This window comes from Nyctereutes procyonoides, unplaced genomic scaffold (genome assembly GCF_905146905.1).
Source record: "Nyctereutes procyonoides isolate TBG_1078 unplaced genomic scaffold, NYPRO_anot_genome, whole genome shotgun sequence".
Lineage (NCBI taxonomy): Eukaryota > Metazoa > Chordata > Mammalia > Carnivora > Canidae > Nyctereutes > Nyctereutes procyonoides.
The window spans coordinates 53,520,478-53,542,931 of NW_026575046.1; the positions used below are offsets into that span (position 1 = coordinate 53,520,478).

At 55.6% G+C, this 22,454-nt stretch overlaps 2 protein-coding genes across 2 annotated transcripts in view; one reads left to right on the forward strand and one right to left on the reverse strand.

The window, feature by feature from the left end:
- Window positions 1–8,083, forward strand: part of GLUD1 (glutamate dehydrogenase 1) — a 34,715-nt gene extending 26,632 nt beyond the window's left edge. Inside the window, exons 8-13 of the mRNA XM_055325560.1 lie at window positions 143–280; window positions 647–727; window positions 1,842–1,965; window positions 2,764–2,855; window positions 6,022–6,084; window positions 6,689–8,083. Coding sequence (XP_055181535.1) covers window positions 143–280; window positions 647–727; window positions 1,842–1,965; window positions 2,764–2,855; window positions 6,022–6,084; window positions 6,689–6,808 — 618 coding nt within the window. The 3' untranslated portion in view covers window positions 6,809–8,083. The remainder of the gene's footprint in view (window positions 1–142; window positions 281–646; window positions 728–1,841; window positions 1,966–2,763; window positions 2,856–6,021; window positions 6,085–6,688) is intronic.
- Window positions 8,084–15,263: 7,180 nt separating this feature from the next.
- On the reverse strand, window positions 15,264–17,416 carry FAM25A (family with sequence similarity 25 member A). Its single transcript, XM_055325868.1, has 3 exons — window positions 17,301–17,416; window positions 16,327–16,389; window positions 15,264–15,443 (listed from the first exon to the last, which is right to left on the reverse strand). Exons 1-3 carry the CDS (start codon window positions 17,371–17,373, stop codon window positions 15,310–15,312), a joined length of 270 nt encoding a protein of 89 aa, XP_055181843.1. The 5' UTR covers window positions 17,374–17,416; the 3' UTR covers window positions 15,264–15,309.
- Window positions 17,417–22,454: the final 5,038 nt, after the last annotated feature.

Here is a 22,454-nt window from a genome sequence, read left to right on the forward strand (position 1 = left end):
ACTGTGACTACCCCTTGTTAATTTTTTAAAATGCAACCCAAAGATTTGCTCTTAATAGATGAGTCTTCCTATCATGGGCACTAATTGTAAACACTGAAACTGCAGTGCAGCCATTCATTCTGACTTCTCAATCAATTCTCAGCAACATGGATCAATCCTGGGCTTCCCCAAGGCAAAGCCCTATGAAGGGAGCATCTTGGAAGCTGATTGTGACATCCTGATCCCCGCTGCTAGCGAGAAGCAGCTGACCAAGTCCAACGCACCCAGAGTCAAAGCCAAGGTGAGAGCTTGGTACCAGTGTGGAATGACCGTGAGGGTCATAGAAAAGCTCTCAATTGGCTTTTCTCTTTTTTTAACTGCTTTGTTGAGCTATAATTCAAATACCATACAGTTCACCCAAGCGTAAAATTTAGTGGCTTTTTGTGTATACACAAAGCAGTGCAGCCATCCATCACCACGGGTTTCCTCTTAAACCAAACTTCCAAAAAGTGGTTAGGGAAATAGAAGGGTTTTATATACTTTATAGAACAAAAGACTTCTTACTAATTTAATTTAAACTGGACTTCTTCTCCCCATTGCCCCTTGCACCTGGTGTAGGGTTTCGATGGCACTGCTGGCATTTCTGTATGTCCTGGCTCTCTTGCAGATCATTGCTGAGGGTGCCAATGGACCAACAACCCCAGAGGCTGATAAGATCTTCCTGGAGAGGAACATCATGGTGATTCCAGTAAGTCATCTGTGTTTTATATGTACTTGGAATCCTCTTCTATAAGGAATGAGAGAGAAAGAGATAATCATTAATTTCCCAAACTGTAGTAAATCCTTCACCTTTATTTGCTTTTAAGAAAATGCAGTAGAAGCATGGTTAGTGTAAAAAAAACCTGACAATTTTCACCTTGACCTGAACATTATTTTCCAACTTTAAGCTCTTTCTTGATTATGTATTTAGCCTGTTTAATAATCCAATTCTATAAATGTATATTGTGCTAGAAATATGAGTTCCAGTTAAACTCAGAAGCTTCTGTGTAATTTCTAACCTTATGCATTTCAAATGTCCCTTGCCTCTTTACTCCTATGAAGAATGTGTGCCTGGGTTATCAGTGGACAAGCATGGGTTCTATACCAAGGATTATTTGCAAGTGGAAGTTAGTGTGGATTTGTGACACATTTAGAACTTTTGTTTAAAAAAAAAAAAAAAGAACTTTTGTTGAAAACATTTAAGAGGGGATCCCTGGGTGGCGCAGCGGTTTGGCGCCTGCCTTTGGCCAAGGGCACAATCCTGGAGACCCGGGATCAAATCCCACGTCGGGCTCCCGGTGCATGGAGCCTGCTTCTCCCTCTGCCTGTGTCTCTGCCTCTCTCTCTCTCTCTGTGACTATCATAAATAATAAATATTTAACAAAAAAGAAAAAAAAAGAAAACATTTAAGAGATTCATTTCAACTGAAACAGACTGCCCCTAGATAGTAGGAAAAGGAATGCTGATCTTCTCCTGAGGGGCGCTGTGGACAATCCAGTTCTGCGGTTAGTGGGCAAGCAATTTTGTCTCAAGATTTTTTTGGTAGAGAAGCTCTAACCAAAATTGATCAAATACTTGTTAGTCAATAAAAAAAAGTTATTTTTTTTTTCAAAATGGAAAAAAACTCAAGTGGATTGGAAAAGACATTTGTTAAATTTTAAGTGTGAAATCCCTGATGCAATCTAAGATCTATTTGGGGAGTTTAAAGTATAATCTATTTGCCTTAATATAAAAATGGAGCTCTGATGTTCATTGAAAGCGTTTATTAAAACCATGATTTTCTCATTTCTTTGGTGTCTTCCCTGTCACATTTTTGTGCCTAGGACCTCTACTTGAATGCTGGAGGAGTGACAGTGTCTTACTTTGAGTGGCTGAAGAATCTGAATCACGTCAGCTATGGCCGTTTGACCTTCAAATATGAAAGGGATTCTAACTACCACTTGCTCAGTGAGTTCCGATGACCTTGTCCAAAAAATCTTGGGGGCCAGCTAAAAGTCTGGAAGAAGCTTACACTTAGAAAGGACTAGTTTCCTTTTTTAATCCCAGAGAATTTACTCTCAGAACAGAAAATTATATTATTCTGTCTCATGAGCCTGAGGACCAAAAGTATATGAGTTTTTTCATGGATATTTAACTTACTCTTTCAAATGTATTTGCACCCAGATGTTGGTTCTGTGCTGTAATGTTCTCTGAACATAATCTATAAATTAGTAAATAGAATATCCTTTTAAGCCAGGCGCTCACTGGTACTCCTCCATTCCTATCTCTGCTCTTAGTGGAGGCCTTTCTAGTGTCCAAGAATTTTTGGAGTCTCCTGATGAGAATGTGGCTTTTCTTTGCCTAGAGTAGGCTCCAGAGTTAATGGGCCAATCTCGTCCCGCTGAAGTAAGGCCAGACCTCCAGCCGAGCTTCACTGAGCCCACTCTGAGAATCTGGGTGAAGTGTTCCATCCATTTCCGTTTCTTTTTCCCTCAGTATTTTCTTTTTCACAGAGCCAAGGAAAAACCCTGGTAATGGGTGTTATGGAAACAGAGCACTGACCTAAATTCACATTTATATAGGAATTTGGCAGAGTTCTAAATGATTAACCTGTTCACGGCATTAGTGTTGAAGGCTTCTAAACTCTGTGGTGGTTTCTGGGTCATGGATATAGTTGGAGACTACTTTTGGTTCTACTTCTTTTTTTTTTTTTTTTTTTTTTTTTCTACTAGCAGTATTTTAACTTCACCTCTCGGCTTTCTGCAGTGTCTGTTCAAGAGAGCTTGGAAAGGAAATTTGGAAAGCATGGTGGAACTATTCCCGTTGTGCCCACAGCAGAATTCCAAGACAGGATATCGGTGAGTGCGCTGTGGCGGGCTGCCCCCCCATACACACACGTGTGTGCACGCGCCTGGTCCTTAGCCCTGGGCAGGTGGATGAGGGTCGCAGGGGGTCAGCAGCCGGCGGTGATGATGGGACCTGTGTGTGCTCTGCACATGCCTTTCTCATTATTCTAAACGGAGTAGGATTTTAGTTTTAAATAATCGCTCTTCTGCTCTTGGTACTTTTGCAATACAGATGGCTCAACAGGTGATTCTAACCTAATTGTGAAGAATTACTGTGTATCCTAACTCTTAAGCCTCAGAGAATTGAAAAGTAAATATTAGGAGAGCCTGGCTGGCTCAGTTGGAAGAACAGGTGACTCTTGATCCCTGAGTCGTGAGTTCGAGCTCCACATTGGCAAAAGGGATCCCTTAAAAATAAAAAATAAATAAACTTAAAAAAAAAGAAAAGAAAAGCTTTACAGAAACAAAGAAAACATTAAATTGAACTATATGAAGAATTGAAATTGCTTCGTGGACATGAACAGGAATGAAAGGAAGCAGGTAGAAAAGGTATCGGAGTGAGTTAGCTGACGGGACAGTAATAGTTAGTGCCCCTGTGTCACAGAGAACATCTTCCTCGTAAATGGCAGAGACCTTAAATACAGATTAAGGTTTCTTTAATGCATTAAAGTAGCAAAAACCATAAATGGATGTTCTACTCACCGTGTCTGTGGTGAGACTGGACCTTTATTGCTGACGGGACGCCTGGCGCAGCTCTTGGGGGATGTGACGGGCTCTCAGTCCTGCCCGTGGACGCTGCCCTAACGTCCCCTCTGGGACCTCCTTCTGAAGGACCGGATGGCTCCGCGCGTGGTGCCGTCATGGGGACGTGTTCACTGTCAGGTTTTTAAATCAGGTTTGATTTCAGAGTCTACATACACCTGCAGGGAAATGGCTCAAGTATAATCAACCTGTCTCTGTGTGAAACGTCAGTCATGGGCAGTGCCGTAGGCAGCACGGCGTTGGGGCCAGGGCGTCCTTGGGTGCTAGCCGCTGCCCTGGTAAGCCGGCCTTCTGGGACCCCCTGCGCCGGCCCGCCCCACCCCGCCCCCGGCTGAGCCCCCGGCGGGAGCCCGGGAAGAGGCCGACTTCCTCTACCCTCTGTAACCAGCGTTGGCCTGGTGTGTGGGCCTCCCCGTTTCCAGACGCTCTACGTGCCTCAGGTCGGGCTTCAGGGCTGTCCTCACCCCTGACTCAGTGGCTGGCAGGGGACCTAGCGTGTGGGTGTACAGCACAGGCTCTTTCCAGTGCCTTCCCCTAGCTCCCCGTCTAGCTCCGTGCTCCCCAGGCTTGCCGTGGCCCTGCCAGGACCTGCATCAGCAACCCCCCGACACCCCCCATGTGTCCCTGGTCCCCTCCTTGTCTAATGTAAACCATGGGTTCCATCATTAGCCCCTCCCTCGCCCTGTTGTGCCTCCACATGCCCCCCGCTAACACCCAAACCTGACGACCCCAAGCGTGCCCCCATATGCCCGTCCCCTACGGGCAGGAGGCCCTGCTAACTGCCCAGCCCCGACCCGAATCTCAGGTCCGCGGCCAGGCCAGCTTTCACTTCTCCCTGTTTCACTTTCTCTCTGCCACCCCCTGAGTACCTGCCCCAGGAACTCTGGGCAGAGACACCCCCACCCTGGTTCCCGGCGCCTGCACCCTGTCTCCTGGTCCCAGAGCGGCTCTGGATGCCTCCATCTAACCCCAGTGGCCTGTTTTCACGTCCCCAAAGTGTGCGGCTGGGGCTCCCCGTCCCTTCCGTCCCACCTCAGCAGTCATTTCTGTCCTGTGCTCCGTGCGGCCTCAAAAACAGTCCAGGCCCTGGGGGCTCAGCTGGGCGTCTGCCTTCAGCTCAGGTCATGATGGTGGGGTCCTAGGATCGAGTCCTGCTTGGGCTCCCTGCTCAGCGGGGAGCCTGCTTCTCTGTCTCCCCCTGGGCTCCCCCCAACTTACGCTCCCTTGCTGTCTCTCAAACAAATAAGATCTCCAGGAAAAAAAAAAAAAAAAACAGCCTCAATCCTGGTTCCCCTTCCCGACTTTGTTCGTGTTTGTCTCCCTCACTTTGTTCGTGTTTGTCTCTCTCATAGCAACGCCCTTAAGAGTCGTGTACACCTGCGTGCGGTCCCTCCCCTCCACTCCCCTCTGCTGACGCCCCCACCCGGACCCCCGGCACCCTCCTGTCCTCTCCCGGTGCCGGTCAGCACCTGTTCTCACAGCCGACGGCGCCTCCGGGATCCCTTTCTTCTCTCACTTCCTAAGACCCCACAGCCTCTCGGGCCTCTCCTTCTGCAGCCATTCCTTCCGTTTGCCCTCTGTGACTCCGTCACCTCCTCTCCAAGCCGCAGCCGCTGGATCACGTCGGGGTCTGATGACCTCCGTCAGGCATGGGTGTTGGCTGTCTCCCCCACCGGGACACTGGTCCCTGAGGACAGGACAATCCCTCTGCCCCCGGGCCTAGAGGAACCCCTTGCCGGGCCCCATGAGTGTTCCATGAGGAGCGCATGAGCGGGAGTCCGTGCCCCACCCGGGAAGCGCCTTGTTTCCTCTGTGACTTGATAGGACAGAACAGAGTCTCCCGCGGGCACTCTTGACAGGTGCGCGCCGACGTGACGCGAATGCTCGCGATGGAGGGCAGCTTGGACCCCCTTTGGCGGGTGACCCTGTTTTGAGTTTCCAGCCGGTGTGGCAGGATTCATAGCTGACGTGGGGCTGGAAACAACTGCCTAGAGGAGTCTGATGAAGCAAATGAATCATGGGAGTAGTTGGCAGCAGGCGAGCTTACTGTGGTTGAGTACCCTGGGTTGGAACAGCCCAGCTCTCACAGCCGCCGCCTTTGACCCTGGCCAGCCCCCCTGGGTGGGGTGACGGGCACAGCGTGGGTGGCACTGCTGAGTGCAGAACCCGGGAAGAGCAGGCCAGGCTCCTCTGTGCCCTGGGCCCACACCCCACCGTCCAGCGTGCAGCGTCCCCCCAGGATCCTCTTGGTGAGTATTGCCGTCGCATGGAATGAAGAGTAAACGGTGGCCGCACCGCCATCACTGAAGCCGCCGTCCAGGGGCCGCGGGGCAGGGCTGCTTGCCAACCTCAATCCTTGCGCTCCCAGGTGAGCGTGTGTGTGTGTGGCCATGTTAACCATCTGCTCCTCCCCTAGGGCGCCTCTGAGAAGGACATCGTGCACTCTGGCCTAGCTTATACCATGGAGCGCTCCGCCCGGGTAGGTGCCTGGTGCCCCTGACGGGCAGGGTCTCCAGGGGCTTCATACACTTCCCTGCCGGGCCTGGGGGGAACCGGTAATTGCAGGTTAGGCCACCGTGAGGTTTGGCGGTTAGCACAGGCCCCGCCACCGGCCAGCTGGGTCGCCCTGCAGGCTTCAGGAGTCTCCCTTGCCAGAGAACGAGCGTAGGCAAAGGGTGGCTTGGTCCTTAATTCAGGACTTGAAACACAATTTGAGTCCAGTTTTCCTAATTTCTTCTTGTTCAGATTCTGTGTGGCTTTAAGTTGAAATCGCGCAGGCAGACGTTATTGGTGGTGCTTGTTGTTAGGTCTTTTTAACGAGCTAGTAGTTGACACCCTACATTCACCCTTTTAGAGTAGACAGTCTACACCCCCAAGCACCCTCACAAGACTGCCTAGGCACGGGCACCCTGTCCTTAGCTCTGTGGAATGCTCGCGGGGCCCAGCAGGGAGCTTGCTGCCTCTAGCAGCGTGTCCCAGGGACACCGAGCTCCAGGCAGGGGCCCAGGCAGGGGCGGTCTCCTCGGGGTGGGGCTGCTCGGCGTGCACTCACGCCCATGTCACTGTCTCCTCCTGCCTTCCAGCAAATCATGCGCACGGCCATGAAGTACAACCTGGGCTTGGATCTGAGAACGGCCGCCTACGTCAACGCCATTGAGAAGGTCTTCAAGGTCTACAATGAAGCTGGGGTGACCTTCACATAAATGCCTGGCTGACCTCTTCACCGCCCTCTTCCCCCCTTCGTCTGCAGACCCTTCACAAGTTTACATGTAGCCACAGAAATCTCTTGCGCGCGCTCTCTCAACTTACTAGATAGTGGACATCACGCTCAACACATCAGTCCAAATCCGCCCCTTTGAGAAAAAGAAATTAAGGTTAGGAGATCATGTACCGGCCGACGAATATGGAACTAGAAACGACCTGTGCCACAGAGCCATTTGGGTATTTTTGCCTTTAAATGGAAGGTCTCTTCCCACCAGCTGTGCTGCCTTGCTCCATGGCTGCTCTGAGAAGGTGGGACCCCCAGGGTGGATCCTGGGGCCGGGAATGCACCTGTTGCCCAGCAGCAGCCAGGGGCTCACTGCCTCGGCTCTGGATGAGTCTGAGACCTGCGGCAGGTGTGGGGCATTTTCAGAGGGTGGCATGGTCCTCAAGTGACTTACTGGTATTTTACATCAGCAAAATAACTTAGTTTTACAGATTGCAACAAAGATAAAAGCTGTTTCTCTTTATGCATTTTATTCTCTTAGAATAAAATAAGTACATGCTGCTGTAATAAAATTGCCTTTAATCACTTACCAAGCCTAACCTTGACTCGAGCAGTGAATGCCTATAAACATAATAAATGGAAAAAAAGCTAGTATTTTTATAATATAAAACAGTATCATTTATAGCTTATCAGTCATGTATTGTTGTCCAGCAAAAAAATAAGTCCAATGAAGAATTAAGTTATCTTCACACCTGCCAATGGTGGAGGCTATTTTTGTTAAGACTGTCAGAATTTACTAACCACAGTTACGACATAGAGTCCAAAGAGTGCAGTAACCTCCTTATCATGGTAATTAATTGTTCTCTTCTGAAGATCTACTGTGTTGTCTAATTGAACAATAATTCAAGTAGAGCGTCCCAGAAAAAAACCACTTGGACTCCCGCTCTGGAGTCTAGCTGGCGGCTCCGAGCCCTGCCAGGGGCCCCGACTTGGCCTGCCTCGGCGTCCCCTGAGAGGCCTGAATTCTGCTCGCAGCTTCATTACCACTGGGCTGGAAACATCCTTGGGTTGAGTGTTTTGTTTGGGAGTTATTTCACGAGGGCCTTTTGAACAGTAGTGTCCCAATGAAGTACTAGATATTATTTATGTAAGAATGAGCTTTTTTTTAAAAAAAAACAATATCCTTTCAAAATTTCTAACTACTTTGTAACTGCATGACTTAACCTGGTGATAAAAGCAGTTATTAAAAGTCTACCTTTTCCAAAGCTTATGCTTCCGGTGTTTCTGTGTTTTTATATTTAATAGTAACTGTTTTAGGAAATAATGAAACTAAGTCGGGTCTCTAAAGTTTTTGAAACGACCACCTGTGTAACATTTCTTCCCACAGTATTACGAGCCGTCCAGATTTTATTCTTGAATTCTTCTATGTTTCATTCTGTTGAACAATATTGGTGGCTCTTGGCAGAGGTTTTAGTACTGAAAGCTGACACGCTCAAGTAATTTTTAGTCTTTTTAAGTAGAGGAGCATTCATTGATTAGGGTTCTGTTTTTAATGACTTAGTCACAGCATGTAACCACTTTAGACGGACTGCTGACCGCTGTCAGCAGAACTAGATCCCGGACCTGACTACCAGTCACCTGGCTGCCAAGTCTGGGGCTCAGCTTTCAGCCGGACTCTGTTTTGTCCCAGTTCTGCCCAGAACATCTGCAGTACTGAGGCCTGAGTTAGGCGGTAGGTAAACAAGACATCCGGCACCAGGGACACGGAGGCCGTCCCTACTGGTCTGTCCACTTGCACTCTGGGCAGAGGCTGAAGTAGGGGGAGGGGAACAATCCAGGGCTGGGCAGTGGGTTCAGGTCGCGTGAAAGGGGGATGATGGGTCTTCTTGGTGGCCCTCGGCTAATCTTGGGACTATTTATAGTGGTTTCTTAGAGAGAAGATCCACAGTGACGTGTGTTGCTGGTGCTAATGTCAGAAGCCAGGATGGTGCCTGCTGGCTCCAGAAAGCCAACAGACTGTCGGTGTCTGCTTGGTTTCTGGAGGTTTGGACCTGAAAATGCTGGTCAATTAGTCTCTCCGCTTCACTGAAATTGCCCAGCTTATTATTTCTCATTCTTCTGAGAACTTGCGTAGAAGGCTCTAAAGGGAATTGCTTCCGAGGTAACCGCACGTGGCCCCGGTTTCACGCGCAGAATGCTCTGGAGTCTTTACTGCTGCCTCGAGCATCCCTGCTCCGGAATGTAGTCTAATTACCCCGATAGGTGAGGGTTAGGGAAGTGAGGCGCAGAAGCTTCCTGTCTGGCAGGAATAGAAGCACTGCTTCTGGCAATCCCTAGGATTGGGGACTTAACTCTTTTAAGAAAACCTTTTTTAAGAAAACCTTAGCCTCTTAACTCTCCGGCTTTAAGTAAATTCGCTATTCCCCAAGGCCCCCGTAGACTTTCTTAGCCACGCTACACATTCAAACAGCACACGCGGACACCGCTACAGACCTTGCAGAGGGACCCCTGTGAAAGAATTTTTTTTTTTTTTTTTTGCTTAACGATTTTCTTTTTCACAAATAACTTTTCTTTTATTGGCTTCTTTGTTTATTTTCAAAGCTCACACAGTGATTTAGTCCATCTCAACCTCTGTACTGTTGGCGGTGGGGGCCACATAGTTGCTTGTCGTGGGATCTGCTTTGTAGGATGTTTAGCAGCATCCCTGGCCTCTACCCATTAGAACCGATGGCATCTCTTGGATACGCCGATCAAAAATGTATTCACGTTGCCAAGTGTCCCCTGCGGGGTTCCCTGTTGAGAATTTCGAGTCTTACTGTGAACAGCAGCTTGTACCTCCAAATCTATACGCCGGGCTTCCCCTGGCTTCCACTCCACAGGGGCAGCCACTTGCAACAACCTCAAATGTTTCATTTTCATTCTATTTAAATCCTTCCCCCCCCCCTTTTTTTTTTAATTGGGTTATCTTTGTGGTTGACTTCTAAGAGTTCTTTGTTATATTCTGGGTGTGACCCTTATCAGATAGGATTTGCAAATATTTTCTTTCATTCTGTTGATGTGTCTTCTCAATTTTTTGATGGTGTCCTTTAACACAAATGTTGCTTTTTTTTTTTTTTTTGATGGAGTCGAATCCATTTATCTTTGGTTGCTGTGCCTTAGGTGTTAGAGCTAAGATGCCATCGCCCAACCCAAGGTTACACAGGTCTGATGAACAATAACAAACGTTTAAAGAAGAGTTACCACGACTCCTTTTCAAACTCTTCCGGAAGATGAAACACTTTATGAGGCCAGCATTCTGATACCAAAGCCAGACAGACCTCACAAGAAAAGGAAAACCATGCCAATATCCCTTACGATTGTGGACACAAGAATACCCAGTAAAACACTGACAAACTGAACCCAGCAGCTCACGACAGGTGTTACACACACATCACAACCAGGTGGGACTTAGTTCACGAATGGAAGGGTGGCACCACGTAAGATCACAGTCGCACACTCCACTGATAGGATAGAGGGAAAGAAAAACCACCTAATCATCTCAATCGATGTGGGGAAAGCAATCGATAGACCTCTTTGTAACAAAACATATGTGCTGTCCCAGAACAGGTGTCCACAGATACAAAAGGCCGATTCATGCTGCTGGGGGCTGGGGAGCGATTAGCTACGAGTGTGGGGTCTTTGCTGAGGCGGTGTAATAGGGGATTTTCGGTTTGGTTAGTTTTTTTAAAGATGTATCCATCTATTAGAGTGTATGCACGAGTGCGGGGAGGGGCAGGAGAGATGAGAATCCCAAGCAGACCCCACTGAGCACAAAGTGGTACGCGGGGCTCGGTCCCACAAACCCCAAGATCACCACCCACGCCAACACCATGAGTCAGATGCTCAACCCACTGAGCCACTGGCGCCCCGAGGTGATAACGAAGTTTTTTTTTGTTGTTTTTTTTTTTTAAGATTTTATTTATTTATTCATGAGGCCCAAAGAGAGGCAGAGACACAGGCAGAGGGAAAAGCAGGCTCCATGCAGGGAGCCCGACGCGGGACTCGATCCTGGGTCTCCAGAATCACACCCTGGGCCGAAGGCAGACACTCAACTGCTGAGCCACCCAGGCGTCCCGATAACGAAGTTTTAAAACTAAGAGTGATGGTTGCACAACATTGTGAATACAGTATGTGCCACTGGACTGTGCTTTTTTTTTTTTTTTTTTTTTACCTTTCTTAAATTTAAATTCAATTTGCCAACATAACTGGACCGGACACTTTAAAACAATTATATGGTATGTAAATTTCACCTCAATTAAAAATAAATGAAGGAATTAAAAAAAAAAAAACCACTATCTCAGAGTTGAACTCCTGGAACCGTCCAGGGAGCCTTGTTGGCCAAAGTTTCTGGGGCAGTGTCCTGTGAGCGGAGTGGAGGCGGTGCTGCCATAAGCACAGTGTCCCGGGGAAGCTCGCACAGAGCGCTGCACAGATCCGAGGGCTCGGGGGGGGGGGGGGGCAGCACCTGCTGGTGTTTGGATCTTTGCAACCCTGCAGCGGGTCGTGACCCTGGTGGGACAGGCCAAGGCCTGGGTCCACCATGTGTCCCCTGATGACAGCAGGGTCGGCAGCAGGGAGCGGTGGTCCGATGGGTTAATCCGACTGTGGCCCTGTGAGGACAGACACCTGTGGGTGCTGGTCCACCGTCTCCCTGGGCACTTTGAGGAGGTGACCCTCCTGCCCGTGGCTTCTGCGGTTTCTGATGAGAAGTCGCCTGTGAATGTCGTTGAGCCTCTCTCTCATGTGATGACTTACTTTTCTGTTTCAAGATTCTTCTCTGTCTTTGGATTTGAACAGTTTGATTAGGGCTATGCCTGGTGTGCAGTGTTTGCGTCTTCCTACTTGGAGTTCACTGAGCTTCGTGGAAGTATCAGGTTATTACATTTTCATCAAATTCGTTTTCAACTGTTACTTCCTTCTTTAGTACTCGTCCTGCCTCTTTCTCTCCTCTCCCTCGAGGACCCCCATTGTGCACAGTGATGCACTCATCTCTAATCCTCTTTATTTTTGTTCATTTGTTTGGACAAATGCCAAACAACCCAAGGTTCCTCAGGTTAGAGAACCTCATTTGATGTGTCTTCAAGTTCACAGATTCTTTCATGTGCCTGCTAACATCTGCTGCTGAGCGCTCTGATGAATGTTTTATTTCAGTTGTACTTTCAACTCTAGAATATCTATTTCATTCTTTTCTATAGTTTCTATACCTATTTGGTATTGGTCTTACACTTTTAATTCTGGAGATGTGCTTTCCTTTAGCTCTTTGAACATGTTTAAAACAATTGATTTAAAGTCTTTGAGGGAAAAAAGTCTTTGGTAAGTACAATATTTTGGACAGTTTCCATTTTTCCCCCTCAAATGCGCCATAATGTCTGCCTTGCATATCTTTTTCTTCCTGAAAACTAGACATACTAAGTGATGTAATGTGGCAACCCTGAAATCAGATTCCACTGCCCTCCCCACAGATATCTTGTTGGTGTTTGTTGTTGAGTGTTAGTTTACTGACTTTCCTGAACTAGTTCTGTAGTCTGCTTTCTTTGTTGTGTTTTGCCATTGAAGGTTCTTTCTATCCAGGCAGCTTCATGGTTAGCTAATGATTGGACAGAGATTTCTTTTTTTTATTTTTTTTAAGATTTTATTTATTTATTCATGAGAGACACAGAGAGAGGCAGAGACACAGGCAGAGGGAGAAGCAGGTTCCCTGCAGGAGCCCGACATGGGACTCGATCCCAGGAACCCGGGATCACAACCTGAGCCAAAGGCAGATGCTAAACCACTGAGCCCCCCAGGGATCCCTGTTTATTTTTAATTGGTTTTACATGAATGCTCCTGGGGTTGCTGTACACTTTTGGTTAAGAATTCTGAAAAGAGTTGATTCTGACTATATTTTTGCCAGTTTTCTCATTACTTTTATGGAGGAGAGAATTTTTGGAGGGCCCCACTTCACCAACTTCTCACTATCTATTGCTTTTTATAAACATACCTTTAGATAGACCTTGTCTGAGGCTGATGTCATACCACTCGGTGCACAACACGCACAGTGAAGAGAAAATGACAGAAGCACTTATTCTAGAACAGCACACTACAAGGTGAAGTTAAGGAACCGTGGGCGGTGCTTCTCCAGCCTCCTGTGGCAAAGGACCGATTTGTTTGTTAAACTAATGCATCAGCATTAGGCATGTGATCCTGCTTCCTGTGACTAGTTCACATACAACTTGCCGTGCAAGTTCGACAACCAGAGCTGGTTTTTACCTTGTTCAACAAGCACCATCTGCTGATCACACTCCTGGAGGGCCAGGCAATGTCCCTTTTTTTAAAAAGATTGTATTTACTTATTCATGAGACACACACACACACACACACACACAGAGAGAGAGAGAGAGAGAGAGGCAGAGACACAGGCAGAGGGAGAAGCAGGCTCCATGCCAGGAGCCCGATGCGGGATTCGATCCCAGGATGCTCCACCGCTGAGCCACCCAGGCATCCCTCAGTGTAGAAGTTTCTAAATGCTCTGTTCTTCACTCATCCTGTCACCAAGTGGTAAATAATGTTTCAAACCAATAAACTCTGAGTAGCAAGCACTTCAGCAGCAAACGACCTTGACTAAGCCAGTGTGTGCCCCCTCAACAACATTTTAAAATCTGTGTGTCGTGTCGGCTTTCTCTTAAATTCAAGCATCATGACCTGTCATGTAAGGGAGGAAGCTCCTTCTGCTCCCACGGACACAGAGATGAAATTCTCAGTACGTCTGCTGTGTACATGCTACCAGTTTTCTTCTCTTTTTCCACAAGTATGACCTTGCTTTACAGAAACCAACCCTTCCTACGTACGTATGTCACAGCTTCTAATTTACTCAGACATTCCCTCGTTCTCCGTGACAGTCGTGGGAATGCCACTTCACATACACGTGCAACAGTCGTTAACCAGTCCCCACTGGTGGCCATCTGGGCAGGGTCCTGCTCTTCACGCTGGGATATGGTTTCCAATACACTAGAAGTCGGCGCTCACTATGCGCCAAACCCACTAAGCAGAGCCAAGCCCGCCGTCCAGGTGAGTCTGCCGGGCATGTGAGGGCGTTGCCAACACTCGCTATTAGCTCCAGGCCGCGGTGGTCCGGGTGTCCCCTGCTAGGCCTATCTGTGGGTGCCTGTGCACGCTGGCAGGACAGTCTCAGTAAGGGGAATTCTCCAGTTTACACTGCCTCCCACGATTCCCTCCCTCTCCCTCCCTCCTGCTCCCCCTCCCTCTCTCTCTAGCTAGGACTAGACTGGGGAATTCAAAAGTCGTCAGGGCCCAAAGCAAGGTGCAAAGGCCAGATGTAGCTGTGGCGGCACAGGCTCCACGCCAGGACGCTAGATGTTCCCGGGGCTGTTCCCGACTTAGGAGCCACTTCTTTAAAAAAGCCAGAAATGTGATGACCAACTCTCATGCTCCTTAAAACACCTTTTCGTCCAATTTCTGTGAAGAACCAGTAACTTCGGGCAAGATAAGGAAGCAATGTTTCCCTGCCGAAGGCCAGGCTAGGTGCCATTCGCACACGTCTACCTAGTGGGTGCTGCCCCTCGGGGCGCGGAGAGGGCTGGGAGTTCTCGGCCTCTGGCTCCTGGGTCCTGACCGGGCTGGGGTGGCTAGCGGGGCCCATAACTACGTGACCCGGTCTGTGACTGTCTGACCCCACACGTGCTTCTCCGGGGCCCTTTCCAAACACGAAGCACCGCAAGTGAGCCTGCCGGCCATCCTCCACGGGGACGGCTCATGGAACCCCCAGGGGCGTGTGCGCCCAATTCTGCGCCTTCCCCGGGGCTGTCGGGGGGCACTGGGGTATCGGGGGCCCCGGGGTGTCAGGGGGCAGTGAGGTGTCTATGGCCCCAGGGTGTCAGGGGGCAGTGAGGTGTTGGGGGGCAGTGAGGTGTCGGTGGCCCCAAGGTGTCAGGGATCAGTGAGGTATCAGGGGTCCGGGGTCTCGGGGAGCAGTGAGGTGTCGGGGCCCCGGGGTGTCAGGGGGCAGTGAAGTGTCGGGGCCCCGGGATGTCGGGGGACAGTGAGGTGTCAGGGCCCCGGGGTCTCAGGGGGCAGTGAGGTGTCGGGGCCCCGGGGTCTCGGGGGACAGTGAGGTGTCGGGGTCTCGGGGGGCAGTGAGGTGTCAGGGCCCTGGGGTCTCCGTGGTCAGTGAGATGTCAGGGAGCAGTGAGGTATCGGGGGCCCAGGGTGTCGGGGGCCCCGGGCAGCGTCTGGGCAAGCCATCTCTTAGGACAAGTAGCCCCGCCCCTGACGACCAGCCAAGCTCCGTGGCGCTGGGAGAGATGCATGGGGCGGGGACCTAGTGACCCAGAGGGCGCCGCAGGCTGGCCTCTGCCCCACGGGGCCCTGGGGGGGCCGTGTTTCCATTGCCCCAGGAAGCAGTGGCCACAAGCTGGTGGGGCGGCCCTTTATTGAGGCGCGGGAGCCCCGCAGGCCTGCTCACTGCCCCCGTGGGCCCAAGCCCTCCACGGCGTGGGCCACGGCGCCTGTCACGGCCTCGGTCACTGTTGCGGTGACGTCCTTCACCACTTTCTCCCCGGAGTCCTGGGCCTTCTTCAGGGCGTCGGCGACGGCTGGCAGAGGGAGGGAGCGAGGCGGTGAGCGGGCAGCGGTCGAGGAAGGGGGGGCCACAGCCAGAGGTCCCGCAGCCCCCAGGTCGCGGGGCGTCCTCCCGGTGCTGCTCTACTGCCCTTCCTTTATGGCGGAAGGTTGGGAGGGTCCGTACTGGGGGGTTTACCGGGCCCACCTGGGCTGTCACGGGCTGGTCCCCACTCACAGGCCACCCCGACTCTCCCAGCCGCTGCCCACTGCGGACACGGGAATGGCGTCCCGGCCCCGACCCCGGCCCTGACCCCGGCCCTGACCCCGATCCCTGACGCCGGCCCTGACCCTGAGCTCTGACCCAGGCCCTGACCCTGAGCCCTGACCCAGGCCCTGACCCCAATCCCCGACCCCGGCCCTGACCCGGGCCCTGACCCTGAGCCCAACCCCAAGCCCTGACACAGGCCTGACCCAGGTCCTGACCCCAGCCCTAACCCTGGTCCTGACCCTGAGCCCTGACCCCGAGCCCTGACCCAGGCCCTGACCCCAGGCTCTCCATCACCCCAATGTCCGTGGCCACTGGGTGCCTGGCCTGCCTGTCACCTCATGCTTACACAACTGGAGTGTTTCATGGGAGGGGCCCAGTGCGCGTGTGTGTGTGCTGCCATGGGTGTGTGTCACCGTGTGACCTCCACGGAAAGGATGGGGACTGATCTGCTCTGGCGGGGCGCCCCTGCTCCTGGGTGGCCGCGGGGCACCGGCTGGCCTCGGTCCCGCCCAAAGGGTCAAGGCGGGGCTCACCTGCTGGCGCTGGCCGCACTCCCACCCACGCTTCCCTCTGGCTCCTCCAGCCGCTGCCCTCCTCCCCCGCCACCCCCCCCCCGCACCCCGCACCCCGCACCCCTACCTTCTTACCTTTCTCTCCAGCCTCCTTGGCGTGCTCTAGTACCTCCTTCACCACTCCCTCCACGGCGTGAACTGGAAAGATGAGAAGCCCAGAGTGAGAGCCCGCGGCCCAGGGCATCCCGGGCGTTACCCCGGGCGGGACTCCCCGGTTTACGTCCGCGACCCGGTGGGACGGGGGCAGCAGCCTGAGAGCCCGGTGGACACCTGGATGCCCGCCCTGCCTGGCAGCGGCTGGAAGCACAAGCAGGCCTTCCTTCCTTCCCCCGTGGGGCCTGGGGTCAAGGGCGGCCTGTCCCCATGTCAGGGCACCTCTGGGGTGCGGGCCCGCCCCCGCCTGACACCGCAGGAGGGAAACGGACCCCCGAGGGGTGTCTGGAGTTGGGAGGCAGCAGCCAGCCTGGAAGGCTTTGGCGTCAGGAGTCGGGCCGCGGCAGGGGCTGGGGCCAGCGGACAGTGACAGGGGCAGGCCACTGAGGCCGGCAGACGACACAGGGAGGGCGGCGGGCGGCCAGGCACAACCAGGGGGACCTGGACTGGCCTCCCGACACAGTCGCGGTGTCTGTGGACAGACAGGGGCTGCTGAGGACTTTAGAGAAATTGGAAATGGCCTTTGGCCCCAGGGCCGACGTGGAACCCAGTTGCCCGGTTCCCTTTGAAGCTGTAAACCGATGGCCCAGGTGGAAACGGCTCTTTCCTCCTGTGTCCGGGGCTGCTCTGATGCCCGAGGGTCCCAGCCATCGAGGCCCTCCCAGCACCTCCCGGGGCCTCCCCTGAGCTGCCATCCCTCCTGCCCTCGTCCCAGGCCCCAGGGACAGGTCTGAGCCACAGAGGCCTGTTGGAGCCACGGCCGCTCAGGATCCTGCCCAAGCCACCTCCGCCCCATCCTCGCGGGGCAAGGGCCCCCCAGGCGGCGTGGGATCAGCCTCCAACAGGCCCAGCCCTGGGAGAAGGGCCCAGGGAGAAAGGAGCCTCGGAGTCCTCACCAGCCTCCTCGGTGGCCTTCTCGGTGCGGTGGGCCAGGCCCTCAGCGGCGAGTTTCCCCAGGCCTCCCAGCATGGCGCTGCGACAGGTGGCAACCGAGCAGAGTGCAGGGCCTGGGCCCGCCTGCCTTTATAGACGCCTGGCCCTGGTGCCCAGGCCGCCAAGTGGGTCAGGGGTGAGTCAGCGCAGGGGTGGGGAAGAGGCCGGGTGGGGCCCCGAGCTCCGACTGCAGCCCTGCCCCTCTGGCCGCGAGACCCCGCACCCCGGGCCGGGACCCGCCAGGGCCCACAGAGTCAGCTCGGGACAAGGCCGTGCCCCACCGCGGCCTGGGCGCCTGGGGAGGTAGGAGGCCGGGCGGGGCTGCGCGCCCACTAGGGCCTCGGGCTTCCAGCCCACCGTCCGGGATGCCCAGGGCGGCCTAGTTAGGGGCCTGAGGGCCCGGGCACCTGGGCACCTGGCGGGCCCCTCAGCCCAGGAGCGAGGGCAGCGGGGCCATCGGGCCCAGGAACTCAGCCTGCAGTGTCTGCAGCTTTCACTGGAAATTTCGTGAGTGTGTGTGGGGCTCATCCTGCGGGGTCATCACGGTGCCTGGCCCAAGGCTGAGGAGGACACAGCACTGACCAGAAAGCCAGTGGCCCCTGGCTGGCAGGGAGCGACTCACAGGAGCACCGAGCACCCAGCACCCTGCACAGGGAAAGCCTGGCACGGGACGAGGCCCCGTCACCCTGCGCTGCGGGCCTGGCTTCTGGGAGAGGCCCTGCGAGGTCAGCGCGCCCCCAGGAGGCCCTAGGGGGGTAGAAGGGGGACCCACCACCACCGGGCGAGGTGTGCCCGGCCCTAGCCAGAATTCCAGAAAGCCACTCTACCGGCCCTGACCTGTCACATGCCTAAGGGCCAGGCTGCGTCCCTCATTACCCGGGATGGACAGACGCCCCAGCCACGTGCTGCATGCTGCACCCATTAGTCACGGGCCCAAACGAAGCCTCAGTTTCCGCGTCTATAAAATGGGGACAGCCATGCCCTCGTGGCCGTGGCGCTGGGAGTCGGGGACCGTGTGCCAAGCTCCGGGGGACTCTATTCTCCGCCCCTCGTCGCAGCTGTCTAGGGGAGGCCGCGTGGCGGCGAGCCCCGGGTGACCGCCGTATGGGGCCGGCCGCGGGGGCAGAGGGCCGGGACTGTGGTCCCTGTGGACGCCACGAGGCCCAGGGCAGGGGGTGAGGCCTGACTAGTGTCTGCCCACCGGGTGCCACGGCCTGACGGCCCCCACGCTCCTGCCTGGTGCCGGGAGGCCCGCGCTGTGGGCAGGGCCCCCTCGGCCTCCCCGCAGGAGCTGGGGGCCTTCAGCGGCCTGGAGAAGCCTGGCTGCCCGGGACGGCCCGGGCCCAGATCGCGGTGCCCTGGCCCACGTCTGCTGCCCTCAGCCTTCGGGCTCCAGCTCCGGCTCTCAGCCTGTGCACGGCGCTCCCACGCAGGGCTGGGCTCCAGCAAGGCCTCAGGCCCAGCGGCACAGCCTGCGAGAGGCTGAAGATGACCCAGCTGGCGCCACCCCGGAAGAGGCCCCAGGGAGCAGCTGGGAACACGGGCATCTGGGCCCGCCTGGCCTGAGTCACAGGTCACGTCCAGCCTTTCCCGCGGGACAGTCAGGCCTTCAGAGGAGCCGACTAATCCTCCCAGTGGAATGTGGTCAACAGCCCATTTGGCAAAGGACCCACTGGCTGCATCACCCAGTCACGGAGCGCCGATGTTTCCAATAACAAGTTGCCAACTTAGCAATTACCGAATCCGAAAAATAAAAATAAAACATGTTTATTTTAAATGCTCCAGTCCTCGGGGTCCTGCTTTTGTGAGCTGAGCTGTGGGTGTCATAAATGTCAAATTTTGGGGACGCCTGGGTGGCTCAGCAGTGGAGCATCTGCCTTGGGCTCAGGTTGTGACCCCGGGGTCCTGGGATTGAGACCCGCCTGGGGTTCCCCGCAGGAAGCCTGCTTCTCCCCCTGCCTGTGTCTCTGCCTCTCTCTGTGTCTCTTGTGAGTAAATTAAAAAAAAAAAAGTCATCCTGGGCCCGTATGGATGCCGAGGACGGCCGTGGCTCTAGGAGCCCCCCACCCCGGGACAGAAGCAGCAGCCACGGAGCAAGGAGGAGGGTGTGGGAGGAATAAGTACCTGCCCTCCTGTCTGCTCTCCGGAATATTCCCCACTGACTGAACTCAACTGGGGCTGAGGGGGGAGGCCTGCTGAGGCAGTTCCAGGGGCAGGTCCCAGGCGGGGCGGGGAGGAGCAGGTGGGCGCAGGTGGGCGCAGGTGGATTCCCTGTATGCAGCCCGCAGGCTCAGCCCGCCAGAGTGCAGGCAGCGGGGCAGCTGCTTAGTTCTGAATAGTCGCCCTTCTCCTCTGGAGAGCATAGGGAGGAGAAGGAGGAGGAGGAGGACGACAAAGGCCGCCGCCAGCCCCACACACATCCAAGCCAGGAGCCAGGACACAAGCAGGGGAGCCAGGCGGGAGCAAGGAGGGAAGGCGAGGAAGTGCTGCGGGGCCGACGAGGGCGAGGGCCACGAGGGCCGCGCAGGTGCGGGGACAGGCCTGCAGCTCTGGGACTAGACGGCCCTCCAGCCAGAGCTCCTTGAACTGAGGACATGAAGAAAGAAGGAAGGTGAGGCCCAAGAGCTGGGGGGGGGGGAAGGGGGGAGGGGCGGGACTGCGGAGGAGCCCCGCGTTCCCAGAGAAAACACGTCCCTGAGAGGGCAGGGTCTGAAGCCTGGAGGCTGGGACTCCTCGAGGCCGGCTTGGCTCTAAGAGGCCGCAGGTCTAAGAGGCGGCAGGGCCAGGGCTGCGCACATGGGTCCAACTCTGCGGGGAGGAGCGTGGGGGGCCTCAGGCCCTGGCCCCCTCCCAGACAATATCCCACCGATACTTCAGATGTGGACTTGGGATTCCCAACAGCCTCCCACGTCGGGAAGACAGGGGCTTCCCGTTGAACGCCGCAGGTTCCCTCTTCCTCCTCAGTGCCCGCCAGGCTGCAGAGGGCTACCACGTCACCCTGCCCCAGCAGCCGGCCCTCGGGCTCTCTCCGTCTCTATAGTGAATAAATCGTTAAAGAGAGAAAGTGGAAAATAGAAAATCCTGCTCCTTGTCTCTTATGTACTTTGTAATTTGACAGGAATCAGAGCTGAGAAGTCAAGGGGAACTGAAATGTAATGTTTTGTTTTGTGTTTCAAGAAGACTTTATTCCTGAGAGACACAGAGAGGCAGAGCCCCAGGCTGAGGGAGAATCAGGCTCCTGGCGGGGAGCCTGATACATGACTGGATCCCAGGACCCCGGGGTCACGCCCTGGGCCCAAAGCAGCTGCTCAACCTCCGAGGCACCCAGGCGCCCCCCACAACATAATGTTAGTGACCCTGTGTTTGGCTCCATGAGGGACTGGAATCTGGAGAATCAGGAATTATTTGGAGGAATCGCTAATGGAAGGGTTGATCAAGACCCAGCAGGTGCAGTGGCGGCAGCCTTCTCCCCCACAGCAGTCCTCCGGGGGGAGGGAGCTGCACACGCCAAGTCCTGGGGGGCAGGAGCAAGGTCAGGCCCAGGCCCAGGGGGCAGGGGGCAGGGAGGCAGGGGGCAGGGGGCGGGGAGCCAGACAAAGCTTCAGGGCTGAACATGGGGGAACCACATCCTCTTGTGGGTGCAAGGATGCGTCCTGGGACTGACTGAAGGAACTGGGGCCCTGGGCCTCCCTTCCTTTCCCTTCCTGCTCTGCGCTCCCAGCACCTTGGCTTGTCCTGGGGCTTGTTCCCTGGTTACAAGTGGCCTCCAAGGTTGCAAGCATCACCTCCAGCCACAGAAATTCTTTTTTTTTGGATGGAAAGCTCTTTCCTGAGGCCTCCTGGCCCCCAGGTGCGCTCCCCCCGTCTCCTTGGCCGCAGCTGGGCCCCCCCATCCCTGGGGCAGTTTCCGCGGAGCCCTGGGTCAGGAGGGATCTGGGTCACCAGGGGAGGGACGCCGCCGGAGCGATGCCACCCAGTCCCCCTCGTGGCCCAGGACCTCTCCCGACCCTGCACCACCGGGGGCGGGCTCCCGCAGGCGCTGGAAGGGCCCCAGCCTCGCAGACCCCCGGCCTCCCAGTGGGCCGCGGGGAGCAGCCTCGGGAGCACACTAGGTGGGGAGCAGGGACCCAGGGGTGGGGCCGGGCTGGCCCTGGGGGAGACCTGGGCAGGCTGCCTCGCCGATGGGGACCCGCCACCGCCTGGGGTCCCGGGAGCGGGGACGGGGGGCCCGCAGAGCAGGGCTGCGCACGAGGGCGGCCACAGGGCAGCACCGAGCCAGGGGGGCGGGCGTCCCGGGCCGGCGTCGCCTGCGTGGGCAGGTGCTGCGGGGGGACCAACCTGCGGGGCCGAGGCCCCAGGGCGCTGCGGGACCCACGGAGGGCCTGGCGGCGCCGGGCAGGGGCGCTGGGCCGGGGTCGCGCCCCGCGGACCTCTCCCGCCGTCGGGACCGCGGCCCCTCCCCGGGGCGTGTGGTGGGCGGGGCTACGGGGTTGTGGGCGGGACTCCAGCGGGCGGGGGCCTGTGGTGGGCGGGTTTGTGGGCGGAGCTCCGGCGGGCCTCCCCGGGGCGTGTCGTGGGCAGGGCTACGGGGCGGTGGGCGGGGCTCCCAGGGGCGTGTCGTGGGCGGGGCTACGGGGTTGTGGGCGGAGCTCCAGCGGGCCTCCCCGGGGCGTGTCGTGGGCAGGGCTACGGGGTTGTGGGCGGAGCTCCAGCGGGCCTCCCCGGGGCGTGTCGTGGGCGGGGCTACCGGGCTGTGGGCGCGGCTCCAGCGGGCTCCCAGGGGCGTGTCGTGGGCGGGTCTACGGGGTTGTGGGCGGGACTCCAGCAGGACTCCCCGGGGCGTGTCGTGGGCGGGGCTCCCTCAGCCAGTCCCCCCCACCGGGGCGCGGCTGCTCGGGCGGGCCCAGCCTCCCGCCTGGCGGTGACTCACCGCCGGGTGGGGTCGGCGCGTAAACATCCCGCGGGCGGTGGGGGGGGGGGTGCTGAAGTCCTGCTCCTAAGACTTCGCGTCGTCCCTAGGGCCCCGCCACCCGAGGTCCTCCCAGCCTGTGCTCCCAGCCTCCAGGCCCAGGTCCGGGAGCAGTAACCGAAGCCCCTGCCCTTGCAGCCCCTCGCCC

Excerpts from the sequence above, each read along its gene's own strand:
- FAM25A (XM_055325868.1), bottom strand. The coding sequence starts at position 17,373 with ATGCTGGGAGGCCTGGGGAAACTCGCCGCTGAGGGCCTGGCCCACCGC. Across the intron at positions 16,390-17,300 it reads GAAGGCCACCGAGGAGGCTG|TTCACGCCGTGGAGGGAGTG; the intron begins GTGAGGACTCCG and ends TCATCTTTCCAG. Across the intron at positions 15,444-16,326 it reads CAAGGAGGCTGGAGAGAAAG|CCGTCGCCGACGCCCTGAAG; the intron begins GTAAGAAGGTAG and ends TCCCTCTGCCAG.